The sequence below is a fragment of the Oratosquilla oratoria genome, chromosome 42 (genome assembly GCF_046742065.1).
Source record: "Oratosquilla oratoria isolate Oo_2021 chromosome 42, ASM4674206v1, whole genome shotgun sequence".
Classification (NCBI taxonomy): Eukaryota; Metazoa; Arthropoda; class Malacostraca; order Stomatopoda; family Squillidae; genus Oratosquilla; species Oratosquilla oratoria.
In genome coordinates, this window is record NC_134818.1 from 14515902 (window position 1) to 14538401 (window position 22500).

The following is a 22500-nucleotide window of genomic DNA, read 5'->3' on the forward strand; positions in this document are numbered from 1 at the left end:
TATTTCATGAAAGCCTACCTGCCACTACACTCTATACAGGTATATTCCACCTGATATTAATTTAGGTGAATATTTCTAGTGTTTCGACAGGTGTGCGAAAGAAAATAATGTTACGATTTTTCAGTCTCGAATTAATTAATTTCCTTAATTACTTAGAACGAATTGCCTGGTTCGGATCGTTTCATTACCATCTTCATCTCCATCTCTGCGTCGCAAAATTAATTCCCAAACTATTCTATTGTCAAGAAATGAGCCTTAACTTAAAACGTTTCTTATTTCATTAACTCTACTAATATCAAATAAAACAATTTAAGCTTAGCCAGAATAAAATCTAAAAGGGACATCATAGTTGTCAAAGACTTGGCGAAACCTCGAGAGTTTTTTTAATTCATTCTTGGATTGGAGCCTAAATTCAAAGGCTAGATGTTAAAAACTACAAAGCTCTCATTAATTCAATACTCGTGTTTTTCTTTTTCCTGAATGCACTCCGACTAAAGATGAGGATTCTGTGTTATGTATACTCGTAGAGGAATTGTGTTATTGTAAACTGTGGCGGAGATCCTTAAGGCAGACGTTACTGTCCCGAGTTATCTTTTATCCCACAGGCGTCACTGAATGGATACATAAAAAATCTCTAGTGTAAGTGTAGTATGTGCATGTAACAAGAGGATACTGGGCTTGTGTGTGTGTGTGTGTGTGTGTGTGTGTGTGTGTGTGTGTGTGTGTGTGTGTGTGTGTGTGTGATTCACCATGGTCTTGGATCACGTGTTGGATTCGTGTGTGTGTGTGTGTGTGTGTGTGTGTGTGTGTGTGTGTGTGTGTGTGTGTGTGTGTGTGTGTGTGTGTGTGTGTGTGATTCACCATGGTCTTGGATCACGTGTTGGACTCGTGATCGACAGCTATTTCCCTTCCGGAAGAGAGCTCAAAGCTCATATATGACCAATCTATGGGTAATGCTGTGACCTTACACGCACACACACACCTATCTCCCCGATAATGAGAGCTGGAGTAACGACTCGCAGCGCAGCGATACTGAAATTATTTCAGCCCTGGGCGGGATTTGAACCCGGACCGCCATATTGGCGGCCGGGAACTCTAACTACTGTGTGTGTGTGTGTGTGTGTGTGTGTGTGTGTGTGTGTGTGTGTGTGTGTGTGTGTGTGTGTGTGTGTGTGTGTGCAAGTAATCTAAAGAAGACATCACATGAGCCCAATAGGATGCAAACATTCTTACTACCAGCTCTCCCCTTTACTGAATTTGAACTTAGGTCACCTATGCGTGAGTGGAGAACATTACCACCAAGCCATCCGGGTCTCCAGACGAGAAAGGACAAAACAACACTGAAGTTCAATGTATAAAATTCGTGTACATTAACTTATCAAATACGCTTACCTGGGTTCTACATAAGACAAAGAACAATGCATACATAAGGACCAGTAAATTAGAAAATGAAGTATTCAGACGAGCAAATGAAGGATTCAATTCCATGAATGTAGAATTTGAAACCACAAAAGACTAGAAACAAGAGCATAAGCACACATGGTTATGTACCAACTGTCCACTTGTAGTTAACCATCTGAAACGTCATGACGTCATATCGTCTCAACGGTCATAACTAACGGTCATGACTACAGAATCATCTTCAAACTCTTTCTGGTATTTCATTTGATCCATTTTAACTGTCGGTAAACAATCTTATTACTCACCTAGATTACTTTATTCAATTCCTCATCCGTTATATAAATCCTACATGCTTTACTTTGGTTTCTTCAGAACGACTTAATATAAAAAAGATAATTGTAATGGGGATGTTACGAGAATTCTACGTTAGAAAAAAAATCTATCTAGATTAATTCTAGCGGATTCTTTCAAGATTTTGACGATCTAGAGCTGACTAAATCATCTAGTACAGTTCAGAATTAAATATATAGTCTGACAACAAAAACAAGAGATCAGCTGAGGATATTTTAATTTCCTTCGATACTACAATGTCCCGTAAGCTGACCAATATCTTTTTGCGTCAACCGAAACGGAAAATGTGAAGTATACCACTGTACCACAGAGATTAAGGAAATTCTATTACCTTCAGGGACAAAAGTGTAAACCGGAAAGACTTAGAGTTCTGAGTTCAGATATAAATGGAATGAAAAACTGGATTATCACCGTAGTCTTATTTATTTATTTATTTATTCATTTATCTATTTATCTATTTTAAGGCGAGATTGCTTAGAGGAAGGTTCCTTATGGATGCTCGAGGTCGGAGGTCGGAGGTTGGAGGTTGGAGGTCACAAGTTGGAGGTCGGAGGTTGGAGGTAGGTGGCGGTGGTGGAGTGGAGTGGTGATGGCTGTGATGGTGATGGTGATAGTGGTGGTGGAAGGCATGGTGATGGTGATGGTGGAAGGTAAGAGGTTGATGGTGATGTAAAGTGTGTTGAGGATGTTGGTAGATATGGTGGTAGTAGTAGCGTTGGTGAACTGGCAAAAATTGATGGCGATGGGTCTGAATTTTGTTTTCATTTTATTTTTATTTCCGTGTGTAACAGGTGGAGACTCATGGATTGGTGGCTCAGCTGTAACGATTGGATTTTACTTAAAGTTCGAGTTGAAATAGCGATGCCGACGTTACAAATCCTGACTGCCCAGAATACTGATACGTTTGGCTTCCCAAACCGAAAAAAATGATCAAGATTAATTTTTTCTACACAATTCAACAATAGTAAAAAAGGAATATAAGCATAAACACATACACGTGCGCATGTATGCACGCAGACACACGTACACACACACACACACACACACACACACACACACACACACACACACACACACACACACACACACACACACAGAATAATTGGAAAGTAAGCGACAGGCTCTCAGGAGAGGTAATCCATTTCTGTACACTAGAATTAGGTAATCACACACACAAACACACACACACACACACACACACACACACACACACACACACACACACACACACACACACACACACACACACACACACACACACACACACACACACATACAAGCACATATATACACGGCATGCTGATGTCGTGGTAACTTCTTGGAATGCTAACTCAGTGGCCAAAAGATCGGTCCCCGCCTAAGGCTGTATGTATGTGTGCGAAGTTCTCAACATTACCCATAAATCGAACCATATGAAAGACGGAGCTATCAAACTGGAAGATAATATCTGTCGATCATTCGAGTAAAAATATCTGAATGCAATTATATGACGGAAATCCGTTTTTTTTTTTTCTTTCTTTAAATTACATCAATGAAACCTAAACAGCCAACTGATCAAGGGGAAGGAATTCTAGGAAAATATATGGACAAAGATACAGCAAATTAGAGAAAGACAGTACACAAATAGAATAAAACAAAAGGTTCATCCAACACTGCTGCTCCAAAGAGCTTAGTAATCATATATGCTAATTCAACCCCAAGTATCGGTTCAATTCAAATACTTTTCAACAAATTTAAAGAGAAAGAGAAAGATAGATAGACAGATAGATAGAGAGATAGATAGAGAGAGCCTACCCCACAAAACTAAATAAGAAGAATAGAATAGATTGACTAAAATATAAAAAAAAATTCAAGAATGAAAAAAAAAATGGATGGAAGAGAGATCCTTCCATTAAAAATGATATAAAATAAAAAATAACGAAATAAAACAAGAATAATGATAAGTTAATGCCGTGGTTGGCCGTGCAAAAAAATCAGTGAATTTTCAAAACAAGTTCTACGTGTATTTGTAATTCGTTGCCAATAACTAGATTTTCAGTCTTAATAATATTGCGCCGAGGAAATGGTAAAAGAGATATTTATACCGGATTTATATAGAATTATACAAGAAAGGAGGGAGTAGAAGATAAAACTAGCAAGTAGTCTTCTTGAAATAGTGACGGGTCTCTATGAGATGGTATTGTGGGAGTCTGGTGCATAGTGTTTCTAAATTTTCTAGAATATAAGCTGTACAGAATTAATACATTCTATATGCTATACGGGGAATGTATGTATGAAAGAAACTATGATATTTGGTATAAATCTCTTTCGAAAAAAGAAAAATTATTTTAAAAGTAGATGGTATCTGGTAGAATGATGATGATGATGATAATGATGATAATGATGATAATGATGATAATGATGATAATGATAATAATAATAATAATAATAATAATAATAATAATAATAATAATAATAATAATAATAATAATAATAATAATAATAATAATAATAATAATAATAATAATAATAATAATAACAACAACAACAACGATAACGATAACAACAACAATAATAATAACAATGATAATAGAATGATAAAATGATAAAACAATAATAATAATAATAATAATAATAATAATAATAATAATAATGATAATAATAATAATAATAATAATAATAATAATAATAATAATAATAATAATAATAATAATAATAATAATAATAATAATAATAATAATAATAATAATAATAATAATAATAATAATAATAATAATAATAATAATAATAATAATAATAATAAATCTTAAAAAAAGAAACCCTGTTTCATAATTACATTAACATTTCCTTACTAATCTTGAAAAGATGATGATGATACATGGTAGGATTAAGAAAAACAATCTGAAAAGAAGAACCCCATCTTCATAATTTCATTAACCTTTAGGAGGAAAATGAACATAAAAACATTTTCCGTGATTTGCCCGCTCACATTTTTGTAATCGCTGATTGCACTTCGACATATAAGATGTTTCTAATTTAATCCTTCTCCCTACAGCAAAAACAACTTTAATTCCTCTTTCCGCACAACTAATGAAGTTATACATTTTAACTTCATTTGATACTGAAACACTGATTCACTGATGCACATTTGAAATGAACTAAAAAAGGATTGGATCGTATTGCTACGATATCTTATACTGTATACTATTGGGTTCGATTCTCAGTTTGTCATTTATTGTGTGACTGTAATTAAATTCTTATATTACGCGTTCTTCTGTTTTTTGTTTTGTTTGACGCCTGTAGTTATCTCGACTTATCAGAATTTGTCTGATAGCACATTTTATCCTTCATGCATTACTCAGCCGATTTATCTCTAAATAAATAGATTAAGTAAACAAATAAATAACTGAATAAATGGATAGATAAATAAATAGATAAATAGACAAATATATTAATAAATAAATAGATAAATAGTAAAGGAATATGTGAATAAAAATAATGGGTAAATGGATACAAAATAGTAAATTATTAAATAAGATTTGTTATTCGTTATCAAAAGTGCTTCAAGAATTTGTCTCGTAATCATGACTCACTCAGTTTACTTTCTATGAAAATCATCGACATATTTTTTCATCCTAATTGTCATTCTCGTTACAACTTCCTCAACTTTCTTCCTAAGTCACTCATGAACTATTACTCACATCTTACTATACTCTCGCATCAAATTACATTCAGAGAAATCTCGGTTTTTCTTGTAAGTCTAAGCGGAAGCTGAAACACAGGCGACACAGCCAAAGGAGCAAAGAGCAAAGGCAGACATCCTGTTGCTGAACTGAAGTACTTTTTGAACGACTCTCACATTTCAAGTGAGAGAGAAGTTCGATCAGTACTTCAGTTCAGCAACAAGAAATCTCCCTTTGCTCTGTGCTGCGTGGCCTGTGTCGCCTGCGTCTCAATTAGCGTTCAGGCTATGAGAGTATCCTTAACACTGGTTCCTGCTTTAAGCAACAAATGTCACCACCTTATTCTGCGGTAAATTTCCATCATCTTAAAAGTCTCCCAGTGCATACCACCCTTACCGTTTCATACTGTATTCTGAAGCAATCTTAACTTAATGCAAAGATAATACTTGACCTTAAATAACTTGTACTTGTTACATCCTTCAAACTGACCGTAATCGAGAAAAAAAGCAATTCTTGAATTCTAAATAAGTGTTATCATTCTTAAAGTAATATCTCGTTGAATATGATAGCTTTGACTTCCCATATACTCACACTACATTCAGATCAATTTCCGACATAAAAAACATAAACTTTGTTGTCCGTATATCATATGCTTTAACACAACCAATCTATTTCTCTCCCTCTCTTTTTTTTTAACAAACTCTTCTGTCTGACATTTCCCAAATAACATCTCCTCCTTCACTTTCTTCTTCTGGATAAAATGAACTAATTCTTCACAGACGATTACACTCGCACGTACTTCCCCTATCTTAATGAACAGAAGCTACATTTACAAAATCCCTCCCCGCCCTCTTTCCTGCATCGGAACTAAGCTCTAAGCCTATAAATCTCGTTTAAAACAATTTCCTTCAAATTCAAGCGAAACCTATTCCCAGCTCTTCCCATTTATCACGTGTATCTACCGGTGTCTATGTATACGTATATGTATATGTGTATATATATGTATATATATATATATATATATATATATATATGTGTGTGTGTGTGTGTGTGTGTGTGTGCGCGTATAAATATCTATATACATACATATATCTATATATATATATATATATATATATATATATCTATAAATGAAGACTGATCTCGTCTTAAGAAAAAAAGTTGATAATTCTATTTCTATCATCCCTATTTTCCACTGCGCCCCCTAAATCTGTTCTCTTATCACTTTAATGATTCCACTCGACTCTTTGGCGATTTACTGTTCCCTAAGGAGAATCACAGATTTTTGATGAAGCAGTGCAAAACTGACTTTCTAAATACAAGCGTATTACTATGTTAACAAGCTTACTATAATACAAATATGACCAGGGGTAGACGCATTCACATAACTGTATACAGATTAAGAAACACGCGGGACACAGACGTGCGCACGCACGCACATATACGCACGTATCATATTATACATGAATTTGAAACTAAGTATTATAACTTGAGGGTGTGAAACAGGGTCCCACGAGTGTTGCTCCTTTACTGTATACTACAATTAAGTAAATCTAATTAAGTAAACACAACTAACACACATGCATACGTGTGTGCGCGTTTGTATCAGCTGTGAGTAAATCATAAGATTTTACATACGAACTAACTTGATTTAACCTCACACTCATCTCCCGGGACACCATGTCATCCTCGGCCCCACGAAATCTCTTTCAGAACCTAGGCCCGGTCCTCCTTCAGCATCTAAAATCCCCGGAAACCCAACGGACACAAACTCCAAACCGTTCACAGGTTTTGTAAGGGAGTGATTACCCGGAGACCCATTGGTCTTCAGAGGGGCGGTACTTACCAGGTAAGCAGCTCACAGACTTCTCTTCGTCCGAGCTCTTCTGCGTCAGCCAGAGGTAGTCGAACCATTTGATAACTTTGGCTTGAAGTCGCTTAGGCACACGTCGTATTCGCATGTACGTTTTCACGCCGTCAAGCTTGGCTGTGGAGAGAAAGAAAAAGAAAATCTCAGACACTGTCTTCGCTACATGAAATATTACCAAACATTCTGCAAGAAAATTTAGTAACTCAGCTTCTGCCAAACAAGCTTGGCTGTGGAGAGAAAGAAAAAGAAAATCTCAGACACCGCCTTCGCTACATGGAATATTACCAAACATTCTGCAAGAAAATTTAATAATTCAGCTTCTGCCAAACAAGCTTGGCTGTGGAGAGAAAGAAAAAGAAAATCTCAGACATTGTATTTGTTACATAAAATATTACCGAACATTCTGCCAAACATTCGGTAATAAAGTTTAGTAAACCTGCTTCTACCAAACACTCGGTAATGAAATTTATTTAACAAGGTTTGGTTCCTGTGCTGCGGAGGTGCTGTGCCTACCTACACTGCGTTCGATCCAAGCAGTATGGCGAGGATAGAGGGATCTCTCTTCTCTGAGGTGCTGAGGTGGGAGTGGGTGGGTGAGGAAGTCTTTTGGTGTGTGTATGTGTATGTGTGTGTGTGTGTGTGTGTGTGTGTGTGTGTGTGTGTGTGTGTGTGTGTGTGTGTGTGTGTGTGTGTGTGTGTGTGTGTGTGTGTGCGCGCGTGTGGGTGTATACTTTGAACCACCCATTTCCTTTATAAAATCAAAAGCTTCCATTCCAACAACCAAGTGGACAAGGTCATCAGAAGAAATTAATTCATAATCAAACAATCTTGAGATTTTCAAGAAGGTAAGACTCTAACACTTTCAGTATAGGCTACTGAGCTCATTTGAATATGAGACGTCCAGAAACAGAGGGGCATCCCGCCCACTTTTACTAGTTTTGGGCAAAGCACTGATCGTGAAAGACGTAAGCCTTCTCTCTCTCTCTCTCTCTCTCTCTCTCTCTCTCTCTCTCTAACTATATATATAAATATATATATATATATATATATATATATACCTACATCTATATACATGCTAAACTCGAAACCAGTAAAAGTGGCTGGGATGCCCTTCTGTTTCTAAACGCCACATGTAACCACTTAATCTCAGCCATAACTGAATATATAAAGTGCGTCATCAATGAGGGAGGCAGGAAGAGGGAAAAGAAGGGAGCGAGTGAAGGAAGGAAAGGAGAGAGGGAAGGAAAGCGTAAAAAAGAAGAAAGAAGGAAAGGAAGGAACGTAGGAAGGGAGAAAAGAAGGAAGAAAGGAAGGAAGGAAAAAGGTGTAAGAAAGGGAGGAAGGAAGAAAGGAAGGAAGGAGGTAAGGAAAGTAATGAATAAATGAATGAAGGATGAAAGGTAGGAAAGAAGGAAGGAAGGAAGGAAGGAAGGAAGGAAGGACGGAAGGAAAGGAAGGAAATATGAAAGGAAGGAAAAAATGAGGGAATAAGAAAGGAAGGACTAAAGAGAGAGAGGGAAAAATGAATGAATGAATGAATGAATGAAGGAAGGAATGAAGGAAGGAAAGACGAAAGGAAGAAAGGAAGGAAGGAAGAAAGGAAGGAAGGAAAGATGGAAGGAAGGAAGGAAAAATAAAAGGAAGGAAGGAAGGAAGGAAGGAAGGAAGGAAGGAAAGAAGGAAGGAGGGGAGAGGTACGTGTCGTACACTAAGAAATTGTAGTAAAGCGAAATACGGTGGTCTCTACATCGCGTAAATGTCCTTCTCTTCTTATTCTCATTCCTCCTATCTCTATTGCCATCACCCAGTTTCTTTTCTTTCTCTCTCTCCTCTTCTTTATTCCCTTAATTTTCTCCTCCTTCTACTCCTCCTCCTCCTCTTCCTCCTTTCTACTTCTACTCCTCCTCCTCCTCCTTTTTCCTCTCTTCCTCCTACTCATCCCTTTCCACATCATCCATTTCTTTCCCTTTGTCTTCATCTTATTCATTCTCTTCTTTTTTTCTTTTATCTCCACACTCTTCATCCTGGACTGACCTATCTTCTTCCTCTTTGACGTATTATCACAGAACAAGCCAGTGATGATAATTTTTTATAATTCTCAAAAAAAAGAAAAGAAAAAAAAAACTAAACTCTGAGCATCAATGTCGCCTGATACCCAATCCACCCAAATTCATATACTTGATAAAGTTGCCTTAAAAAAAAAAAAAACTGTACGACGGCGACAGTTGGCAACTCGGATGTTGTCAATACTGTAGCATTACGTCACAGACTACTGAATACAGTCCTTTGTTTAAAAGCATAACCCAGATTATCAATGGATCGTGCACATTCACTGATGAACGAGACTTATACCACCTGATACCGAGGTATGACGGAAATGTCACAGAACTTGTTTTCCCAGCTGTACGTGTGCATCTTTCCCATTGTGAACACTTCGACAAGGTCAGACTGTTCATATCATGCCTGTACAGGGTACATAGCCTTTCAAGGCTAAGAAAAATGTAGGTGACTTTCATTTACATATTCAGTGATTCAGCCTACGGTCGTTCAAATCTAATTTGTATTCTTGGTGTTTGAATAAACATGTTTTGAGAATACACACACACACACACGTATACACATACATGCACGCACGCACGCACCCATACACACATTTCACGCACACACACACACACACACACACACACACACACACACACACACATATATATATATATATAAACACACACGAATAATTATGTCATTATAATTCACGTCCTAATTTACATCGAAAACACTTCAGACTGAAATCTGCTTACTCATCTTTCTTATGTCCTTTTCCTCCTTTCTCCCCCACTTTTCCTTTGTCGTCCTCCAATTAGTTCGACTCCTACTTCACCCGATCTCTTACCAGACTTCTTTTTCTCCATATCTTTCTTTCATTGCGCCTCGCTTGGTGTCCGCTTTCACTGCGAAGGCGCCATCAACCTGTGAGAAGATTTTTCTTCTGCATGTAGGTTTTCTCTCTCTCTCTCTCTCTATATATATATATATATATATATATATATATATATATATATATATATATACATATATATATATTGTGAGAATAAACACCTTGTGAGATCGAAACCTTTATTGGTACTACGTTTCGCTTGTTACAGCTTTTTCATGTACAGACATGACACACACTCTGAGCACATACTCGTATAAGCCAACAGGGAAGGAACTGGGAGAGGTTATCGGGAAGGGGTGGGTGGTAGGTGGAGGGGGAGGGGGGAGGAGGGGGACGGGTGGGACTTGGTGGAGACAAAGGAGGACATTTCGGACAGTTTGTTGAAGTGGACTAAGGGGGACATTTCATACATTTATTTAATGCGGGTAACAGATGGATGATAGGAGGGGCGATGTTAAACATGCCTCTGTTCTGCTCAATGGTTTTGAAGCTTTGAATGGCGGCCGCTTCGAGGCATTTTCTCCTCACCCTGTCTGGTTCACTAAACAGAAGTTCTGCGTTATCCCAATCCATCAGGTGGTCGTTGGTGTTCCGGTGGATAACACAGGCGTTGGTGGTGATGTTGTTCCGGGAATCGTAGCGATGCTCCCAGATCCGGGTCTTCAGGTCACGGGAGGTCTCGCCGATGTATACTTTATCACATCCAGCACAGGGTATGCGGTAGACACCAGCGTTTTTTCCCCACATCTCGTCCTGGCTGTCACTCCTTCTTGAGAGCTCTTTGATAGTTCTGTTGGACTGGCCCACTACCTGAATGTTGCAACGCCCAAGTGTCCGGGTGAGGGTGGCGGTGACGCTGCTGGCTGGAAGGATAAGCCTCTTAGCTGGATCTTTTGTTGGTTCCCGCCCTTCCATTATTTGAGTGCCTTTTTCTTACACTGGTGGATGATGCACTCTGGATATTTTAATTTCTGAAAAACCTCCTTTATGTGCCTAAACTCGTCCTCTAAGAATTCAGGGCTACATATTCTGAGAGCTCTGAGGTAGAAACCTATGACTACACCTTTTTTAATACTGAGGTCATGGTGGGATAGGAAGTGAGTCAAATCGTCCTTATTGGTTGGTTTCCTGTAGACTGTAAATTTGAATTTTTTTTTATCATGTTTGATGATAAGGGTATCCAAAAATGGAAGGGAATCGTTGATTTCTTCCTCCAAGGTGAACTGGATGGATGGCTCAACCTCGTTCAGAGCCGCTTGGAGTTTGGGGATGTTAAACCGTCTGGGGGAAATTAGTAGTATGTCATCCACATAGCGAAGCCATACTACGTTGCCAGGAACGATATCTGAGAAAGGTCCTGCTTCTAAAAATTCCATGAACAGGTTGGCAAGGACAGCGCTCAAAGGAGAGCCCATGGCCATGCCAAACCTTTGGTGAAAGTACTGGTCCTGGAATTTGAAATAATTAAATTGGACACAAAGCTGTATTAAATTCACAAAGTCATTAGGGGGAATAGGGAGGTCAGTGTGGGAACTAGTGATTTTAGCCCTAAGGAGGTCAATCGCTTTAAGGGTCGGGACACGTGTGAATAACGAAGTCACATCCAGGCTGGCCAGCTTTTTGTTGCGAGCAGGAACGTCCTTAATTCTATTCAATAGGTCCCCTGAGTGTTTCAAATGAGCACCGCTGATGGTACCCAAAAGGCGAGACAAATGTTTGGCCAGCGCACCTGCCAGTTTGTGTGGCGCACTCCCGATCCCTGATGTAATTGGTCTCATGGGTATATTGGGCTTGTGGGTTTTTGGGAGCCCATACAGGGTGGCTGGACGTGGGAGGTTTGGCAGGAGGTGAAGTAAATACTTACCAGTTTCTGATTTCCTAAGAATCCTCCTGGCTGCCTTAAGGAAACCCAACCAGAACATCGACCTCGTCACGAAGAACTACAGGTACAAAGACAGCGAATTCCAGCAGGGCTACATACAAGGACTACTAACCTCGGCACTTTGCGACCCTCCCATTCCTACTTTACCCAAGAGATACTTTCGAGCGTTGGAGGCACTTGCCAAGGACCCCGCCGTCAGGATCACCACCGCGGACAAAGGTGGAGGAGTGGTGGTGATGGACGCATTGTCCTACCTACATAAGATGACTGACCTCCTCAGCGATTAAAATACTTACACCAAAGTCACCCAGGCGAAAGTGGACGTCGAGACAAATAACTTCCTTAAGGCAGCCAGGAGGATTCTTAGGAAATCAGAAACTGGTAAGTGTTTACTTCACCTCCTGCCAAACCTCCCACGTCCAGCCACCCTGTATGGGCTCCCAAAAAAAACACAAGCCCAATATACCCATGAGACCAATTTCATCAGGGATCGGGAGTGCGCCACACAAACTGGCAGGTGCGCTGGCCAAACATTTGTCTCGCCTTTTGGGTACCATCAGCGGTGCTCATTTGAAACACTCAGGGGACCTATTGAATAGAATTAAGGACGTTCCTGCTCGCAACAAAAAGCTGGCCAGCCTGGATGTGACTTCGTTATTCACACGTGTCCCGACCCTTAAAGCGATTGACCTCCTTAGGGCTAAAATCACTAGTTCCCACACTGACCTCCCTATTCCCCCTAATGACTTTGTGAATTTAATACAGCTTTGTGTCCAATTTAATTATTTCAAATTCCAGGACCAGTACTTTCACCAAAGGTTTGGCATGGCCATGGGCTCTCCTTTGAGCGCTGTCCTTGCCAACCTGTTCATGGAATTTTTAGAAGCAGGGCCTTTCTCAGATATCGTTCCTGGCAACGTAGTATGGCTTCGCTATGTGGATGACATACTACTAATTTCCCCCAGACGGTTTAACATCCCCAAACTCCAAGCGGCTCTGAACGAGGTTGAGCCATCCATCCAGTTCACCTTGGAGGAAGAAATCAACGATTCCCTTCCATTTTTGGATACCCTTATCATCAAACATGATAAAAAAAAATTCAAATTTACAGTCTACAGGAAACCAACCAATAAGGACGATTTGACTCACTTCCTATCCCACCATGACCTCAGTATTAAAAAAGGTGTAGTCATAGGTTTCTACCTCAGAGCTCTCAGAATATGTAGCCCTGAATTCTTAGAGGACGAGTTTAGGCACATAAAGGAGGTTTTTCAGAAATTAAAATATCCAGAGTGCATCATCCACCAGTGTAAGAAAAAGGCACTCAAATAATGGAAGGGCGGGAACCAACAAAAGATCCAGCTAAGAGGCTTATCCTTCCAGCCAGCAGCGTCACCGCCACCCTCACCCGGACACTTGGGCGTTGCAACATTCAGGTAGTGGGCCAGTCCAACAGAACTATCAAAGAGCTCTCAAGAAGGAGTGACAGCCAGGACGAGATGTGGGGAAAAAACGCTGGTGTCTACCGCATACCCTGTGCTGGATGTGATAAAGTATACATCGGCGAGACCTCCCGTGACCTGAAGACCCGGATTCGGGAGCATCGCTACGATTCCCTGAACAACATCACCAACGCCTGTGTTATCCACCGGAACACCAACGACTACCTGATGGATTGGGATAACGCAGAACTTCTGTTTAGTGAACCAGACAGGGTGAGGAGAAAATGCCTCGAAGCGGCCGCCATTCAAAGCTTCAAAACCATTGAGCAGAACAGAGGCATGTTTAACATCGCCCCTCCTATCATCCATCTGTTACCCGCATTAAATAAATGTATGAAATGTCCCCCTTAGTCCACTTCAACAAACTGTCCGAAATGTCCTCCTTTGTCTCCACCAAGTCCCACCCGTCCCCCCCTCCCCCTCCCCTACCACCCACCCCTCCCCGATAACCTCTCCCAGTTCCTTCCCTGTTGGCTTACATGTGCTCAGAGTGTCTGTCATGTCTGTACTTGAAAAAGCTGTAACAAGCGAAACGTAGTACCAATAAAGGTTTCGATCTCACAAGGTGTTTATTCTCACAGTCTTGTCGGCGTTTGCCATTGTGATTCATACATATATATATATATATATATATATATATATATATATGAGTATATATATATATATATACATGTATGTATACATATACACACACACACACATATATATATATATATATATATATATATAGACACACACACACACACACACACACACACACACACACACACACATATATATATATATATATATATATATACATACACACACACACATACATATACCAAAGGCTTTTTCCCCCTTACACGGGGGTAGCCAAAAAAAAGGCATAGAAACCACTCCCACCCATTCCATTCCCTACATATTCCACTCCCCTCCACCCTCCTTCTTCCTTCTTATTTTGGCACCTCCTGTATGACGGGCCACCCCTGCATCCTGTCCACCGCCCCGGTGTCGCAAGGCACAGCACATCCACAGCAAGGCCGCTTCATAAATTCAGCGACCCCACCTCTCCGTCCCCTCACGCAGAAAAGGAGAAGACGGGGAGAAATCCCTTCGGCCTGCGTCAATTTTTTTCTCATCCATACTTCCTCACCCCCCATCCCCCACCCACTCGCCCTCATACATCACAGCATCATCCATACACAACCCTTCTCCATTCACCCCTATTTTCTGTCCTCTCCCATCCTTCCTCAACAGACATTCCTCTCTTTTGTAAAGCCCCTTTCACCCCATCCATCCATCTCATCCTAGGACGCCCCCTCATATTACCTCCTTCCCCCTCTGCCTTCCACATCTCTTTTACTAATCTTTCTTCACTCATTCTTTCCATGTGTCCAAACCATCTTAATACTCTTTCATCAACCCTATCTCCCAACTCCCTTTCCACCCCTATTCTCCTCCTCACCTCCTCATTTCTCACTTTATCTAACCTAGTAACCCCTATCATACTTCTTAAACATTTCATCTCAAACACATTCAAACTCCTTCTCTCTTCCTCTCTTATGTTCGATGTTTCTGCCCCGTACGGTGCTGTTGGCACAATCACTCCTTCATATAACCTCCTATCAGCATCCATTCTCAGATGTCTACCTCTTATCACACTCTTCAATCCACCAAGGCATCCACTCGCTTCTCTCAATCCACATTCTACCTCCACCCCCACTCCTCCCTTTCCTGCCACTTTCGCACCCAAGTATCTAAAACTATCCACTTTCTCCAGTCTCTCACCCTTAATGCTCACTTCCAGCCTGCTGTCACTCTATCCCCTTGTACATTTCATCACCTTACTTTTGCCCACATTTATCTTCAGCTTTCACACACCTTCTCAAACTGTTACTAACTTCCTCAATCCCTCCTCTGATCCTGCTACAAGCGCAGTGTCGTCAGCAAACAACAACTGGCTTATTTCCCACTTTTCTCCATTTTCTTTAACCATCTTTAAACCCTGACACACTACCCTTGTATTCACTTCTCGCACCACCCCATCCATGTAAAGATTGAACAGCCAGGGCGACATAACACATCCCTGACGAAGTCCCACCCTTACCTCAAACCATTCACTCTCTCCATTTCTAATCCTAACACAAGCTCTACTACTCTCGTAAAAACTCTTGACTGCTCTTAACAGCTTTCCTCCCATCCCATATATCTACAGTACCTCCCACAGTGCCTTCCTGTCTACCCTGCCGTAAGCCTTTTCCAGATCCATAAAAGACCCAAAAACATCCTTTCCTTTCGCTATAGCTTTCTCACATATCTGTCTTACCACAAAGATCTGATCTACACAACTCCTACCTGTCCTAAAACCACACTGTTCCTCACCAATTACTCCCTCTGTTCCTCTCCTAATCCTCTCAATCAAGACCTTCCCATAAGCCTTCCCAACAACACTCAACAAGCTGATCCCCCTGAAACTACTACACTCACACCTGTCCCCTTTTCCCTTGTAAAGCGGAACTATACAGGCACTTCTCCAGTCCTCCGGCACTCTACCCTCTCTTAAACAAACATTAAATAACCTCACCAGCCAGTCCACCATAACTGTACCTCCTTTCTTCAGACATTCTGCATGGCATCCATCCAACCCAGGTGCCTTACCTGCTCTCATCTTAACAGCTGCTTTCACTTCATCTTTCCCTATTTCTCCTCCATTTTCTTCACTCATCATTCTCATTTTCTTAGCGCTTCCCACTGCAACTACCTTTCCCTCCCTATCCTCCTTCACATTTAGCAACTCCCCAAAACACTCTGCCCACCCTCCTCTCACTGCCTTCTCTTCCATTATCATCTCTCCATCTGCACCTTTTACCTTTTCTTCTCTACTTGATTCGCCTCCTCTTCCTCTTCCAATTTCTTTCCAAAACATCTGTTTATTACTTTCAAATTTTTCTGTCACACACACACACATACACACACACACACACACACACACACACATATATATATATATATATATATATATATATATATATATGCAGAAGAAATCACTTGAACGCGTGATACTAGTATGCAGACAAACCACTGGGAAAATGAAAGAGATGAGACCGAGCGCTTTCGTCTATTCAGACATTTTCAAGGTATAGATACATAAAAGAGACAAGTGTATATACTCAGAAGGTTAAGGTGGATCTCTCCCAGTGCCATATTGGCTCAAGTGTCCGGACATTTGGTTTACAATTTTTGTTATGATAAATTCATCCAATTTGTATAATCCTTGACTTAAATTTAAATGATTAACAAATGTATTCTTGATCAGACTGGATTCTATGATGTTTCTATTCAAATAAGAATTACTTTTGACAATTACTTTAGCTTCATTCCAATTGATACAATGGTTGAAATCCCTAAGATGGACAAATAACGCGTTGGACGTTTGACCACTTCTAACGCTATATTTGTGTTGCTTTATTCTAACATTTAATTCCTTTCCAGTCTGACCAATATAGCATTTGTTGCAATCTTTACATGGAATTTTATATACACAGCCTTCCTTATTTTCAGGGGAATTTTTAATCAAAAGACTTTTGACTGTGTTGGAGTTCCTAAAAATGGTTTGGATGTTGAAATTCTTAAGAATATGCGGCAATTTAATGAAGTTGTCATGATACGGAAGAACGAGAAGATTGTTAGAATGTTAGAATAAAGCAACACAAATATAGCGTTAGAAGTGGTCAAACGTCCAACGCGTTATTTGTCCATCTTAGGGATTTCAACCATTGTATCAATTGGAATGAAGCTAAAGTAATTGTCAAAAGTAATTCTTATTTGAATAGAAACATCATAGAATCCAGTCTGATCAAGAATACATTTGTTAATAATTTAAATTTAAGTCAAGGATTATACAAATTGGATGAATTTATCATAACAAAAATTGTAAACCAAATGTCCGGACACTTGAGCCAATATGGCACTGGGAGAGATCCACCTTAACCTTCTGAATATATACACTTGTCTCTTTTATGTATCACCTTGAAAATGTCTGAATAGACGAAAGCGCTCGGTCTCATCTCTTTCATTTTCCCAGTGGTTTGTCTGCATATATATATATATATATATATATATATATATATATATATATGTATATGCAGAATAATCACTAAAGTAAACACATGATTAATTTTTTTACTGGTAACCACAAAGGAAATCGGAAAGAAACAGAATTCCAAAGCGCTTTCGTGTTATTCACATCTTCAGGGGGAATATAGATGAAAATTGTAATATAGTAGGGTTTAAAAGACAAGAGACTAAACACTAGGAAAGGAACTGTGAATGCACAAAGAGTCACAAATAAAAACAACACAAATCACTAAATTACTTTTGGTCACTTACAACCTGATTACAAATTTTGTTGATGATGAATTTATCCAATCTATAAATGCCACTTCTGATGTTAAGATTAGAACCTTCAGAATGTTTTATAATACTACTTTCTATACTCTTTCTATTACCAAATGAATTATATGAAAATACTGATGATACATTAGTCCAAATGATACAATGATTGAAATCTTTCATGTAAACAAAGGATTAGATTCTTGTGCTGTTTTAACACTATTTGTTGTTTAATTCTGGTTGATAGTTTTTTGCCTGTTTGTCTAATATAATACTTTTCACAATCTCTCCAAGGGATTTTATATATACATCCATCTGAATAAGCTGGTGAATTCTTAATAAATAATTTCTTAAATGTACATTGTTTATTAAAAGTTAATTTAATATTCCATGCTTTAAGTAGATGAGGAACTTGAGAAAGATTGTTACTAAAAGGTAATACTAAAAGGTTCTTTGAGTCAAAAGGGGAGAGGGTTGAATCCTATAGAAAGTTTTTTTTTTTTGCTAAAGCGAGAGCGTTATCTTATATCCTTGATTACGGTTTTTATTATCACCGTCGTTCCTACTAGGATTTTGTATTCAACACCATCATTATGATGACAATCATTATAATCAACACTGTAAGAAAACCACCACCACCACTGCCTTCACCACCAACACCACTACCACGTCCACCACTTCCATGGCCACCACTTCGTTCCTCACCTCTCCCCAGCATTCTTCTCTACCCATTTTCCTCTTTTTTATTCCCTCTTTTCCACTTAATTTACTTCCCCATAACTCTTTCACTCATCCATCTTAAAAAAGAAAAACAACGAGTACACATAGGGTAAAGAAAAAACAACAACAACGCGGTTTTAACTGAAGAACTTGAGACTCATTTCTTCGGCCGAAGAACCGGAAACTCCTTTCTTGTTTCTCAACCAAAGGGTCTTGTGGCGAGGACCTAGAGGTCCAATGTGACCCACAGAAAAAAAGAGGAAAAGAAAACACGACCCACTTCTTGTCTAAAATGTTCGAATTTTGTTGTGCCTCAGCAAGAGATGCAATTTAATACTTTTGGGAATAACGAAAACATGAGAGAAGACGAGACTGACCCGTTTCTGATTGAGACCTTGATTCGTTCCAGTGATACTCAATGTATGACTTTTTAAAATGGCGCTAGAAAAGACATTCCTTAAATTAAAAGATAATATTGACGCCTTTGGACACACCAGGCCCTTTCAAAGTTTTCTACTTCGTAAAGTGATCGTCATTTTTCCACTGGATACTGAAAGAAGAAGAAAAAATATAATAATAATAATAATGATAATAATAATAATAATAATAATAATAATAATAATAATAATAATAATAATAATAATAATAATAATAATAATAATAATAATAATAATAATAATAAAAATAAATGAATAAAAAAAATAATAATGATAAATAAATAAATAGATAAAAAAAAAGAAAAACCTCTGAAGTAAACAAAGTTAAAGTATCCGTCCGGAATCAAGTCTATTTTATTACCAAAATATCATTTGACCAACTCCTACTAACACACCTTCGTTTCTTCATATGGTACAGAAAATAGGAAAATAGAAATGAAAATTAAATCAAACTAAAAAAAAATATTACTGGTTAATCGAAAGTTGTCTAACCTCTTCGATACCAAAATAATCTCGCGCAGCAAAATAGAACCACTATCAGCAGCCGAGACAAGAAGAAAAGTACAGAGTTATTACAACGGAGAATGAATAATAAATAATATATGATAAAATGATAAGTAATAGATAATAAATTATAAATAATAATTAACAAACAACAAATAAAAATAAGTAATATATAGTAGATAACAAATAATGAACAATAATAAATAAATAATAAATAGTAAAAACAATAAATGATTAGTAACAAATAATAGGTAACAACTAATGACTAATACATAAGTAATGAATGAATAAGAAATTATAAATAATAAACAATGAATAAAAAACAATGAATAATAAATAACAATAAATAATAAATACACGATAAATGATAAATTATAAATAATACATAATAAATAATGAATAATAAATAATAATAAATAATAAGTAATGAGTAACATACAATAAATGATATAATAGATAATAAATAATAACAATAAAGAAAAATAAATCATAAACTACAAATAATTTTTAATAAATAATGAATAATAATAAATATTAAGTAATAAATGATATGTAAAATAATAAATAAATAATCGATAATAAATAACAAATAATAAGTAATAATACATATTTTATAATGAGTAATAATTAATAAGTAATAATAAATGATAGATAATAAATAACAAATAGGAAATATATATATATATATATATATATATATATATATATATATATATATATATATATATATATATATTTATTTATATAAACTGATAAATAGAATAGAAGAATAACAGTCTGGTGAGCTCTGTAAAAGGAGAAAACATAGTCACCGAACGCTCACTAAACCTTTCAGCATCGTCGGTTTTGTAACGAAATTCATATGTAAGGCAGAGTTAAGAAAAATGAAAGACTCCGCCACATAAATTTTAGAATGAAGAAAAACAAGAAGAAAGGGGAGATGGGAGGGAGAGGGGGGAGTGAAGGTGAGGTGTGGAAGAAGAGAGAGGTATAAGAGGGGAAGGTGAAGAGGAGGAGAAGGGAAGATTCGAGTGACGTGAATATAAGGGGAAGGAGAGAGAGAGAGGGAAAAGATAGTGAGGAGAAGGGGGTTGGAAGGGAGGAGAGGGAGATGGGAAGAAAGGAGAGAGGAAAGGAGGAGACGAGAGAGGGAAAGAGGGAGAGAAGGGAGGGTAAGGTAGGGGAGAAAATGGGAGGCGAGGGAGGGAGGGAAAGGGAGGGAGAAAAAGGGGAAGAGGGAGGAAAGGAAGGAGAGGGGAGGGAAGAAAACGGAGGAGGCGGTGAGGGAGGTGGAAAATGGGAAGGAGAAGGAGAAAGGAGGATGAGAGAGAGGGGAGGAGAAAGAGAAGGGGAAGGGAGAGGAGAGGAGAGAAGAGGAAGGGAGAGAACAAGGACGAGATGGGATCAGATGGGATGAGAGTGGAGGGGAGAGGAGGTGATAGTAGGAGAGAGAGGGGAGAGGAAATTGGAGGAGAGTGGAGGGTAGGGCAGAAAAGGGGAACACAGGAGAGAGGAGGGGAAATGCAGGTAGAGAAGTGTCTTAGGGGAGAATGCAAACTTCAAGGTCATTGGAAAGCAGAGGGTAAGAGAACATAATTATGTCGGTCTTAGCTGGTTTTAGGTTATGTATAAGAGAGTACGCAAGAGATGGTAGGAGAAAGTGAGTGAAAATGAGTGACAGAAAGAGAAAATATTATTTATGGAAAAAAGAGAAAATTATTAAGGAGAGAATTATGTGAAAGTGAGTATGGGGAAAGAAAGTGAATAGGAGGGAAAATGAAACGGGGAGAAAGTGAGGACACACACACACACACACACACACACACACACACACACACACACACACACACACACACACACACACACACACACACACACGCACACACACACACACACAATATATATATATATGTATATATATATATATATATATATATATACATATATATATAAAATATATATATACATATATATGTATATATATACATATACACACATATAATGTATATACATATATGTATATATATACATATATATATATATATATATATATATATATATATATATAGAGAGAGAGAGAGAGAGAGAGAGAGAGAGAGAGAGAATGGAGAGATTGGTTGAAAAATAGGATGATGATAAAGATAAGTAAAAGGGAAATTAAAAAGGAAACACAATAATGCCATAAGATACTAGGAAAAAAAAGGAGGAGAACAGAAATTGGAAAATAAAAGTGAATTCAAAGTACTGCAGGTAGAGTGGGAGCAAGCAGCAAAACAAAACAACTCAGAAAACTAAACCGAAAACTAAAAGCTAATAGAACTTATAAAAGAAAAATCGACATAAAAATAGATAAACAAATACACGAATAAATAAAAAATCGTAAGAATCTGTATAACCTAACTTTACACCAGACTAATTACAATCCTTCTTTTTCACTCAAGGCGAGACAGTCAACACTGCCACTTGGTAAACAGGTTAATGAGGTCTATTAGGCTCCCTGCAGTATCTCGTCGCTGATTGGTCAGTCCGATGAGTGACCGAGGAAGGTAAAATGGTCCAATTATATTGTTGTCGATACAAAACCAATACGCTATGTTTTGTTAGTACTGTGGTCAATGTAAAGATGTTTTGAAAAACTTAGCCATTAATTGGCAGTGCTTTTCTTATTTAAAAAAAAAAAAAAAATGAAATAAATAAATAAATAAATAAATAGATAAGGTAGTGTAACGTAGCGTAATCTAACTTAACGTAACGTAATCTAATCTAACGTAACCAAATTTAATGTAACTTAAACTACCGTAACCTAGACCAATGTAAACTAACCTAACGTAAGTTAATGTGAGGAAATGTAACATAACATAA

General features: G+C 38.0%; 1 protein-coding gene across 1 annotated transcript in view; it reads right to left on the reverse strand.

Annotated features, from left to right (window-relative positions):
- The window catches only part of LOC143021544 (cyclic nucleotide-gated channel alpha-3-like), a 451572-nt gene that overhangs the window by 198098 nt on the left and 230974 nt on the right, over window positions 1–22500 (reverse strand). The window contains exon 2 of the mRNA XM_076179145.1: window positions 7261–7401. Coding sequence (XP_076035260.1) covers window positions 7261–7401 — 141 coding nt within the window. The remainder of the gene's footprint in view (window positions 1–7260; window positions 7402–22500) is intronic.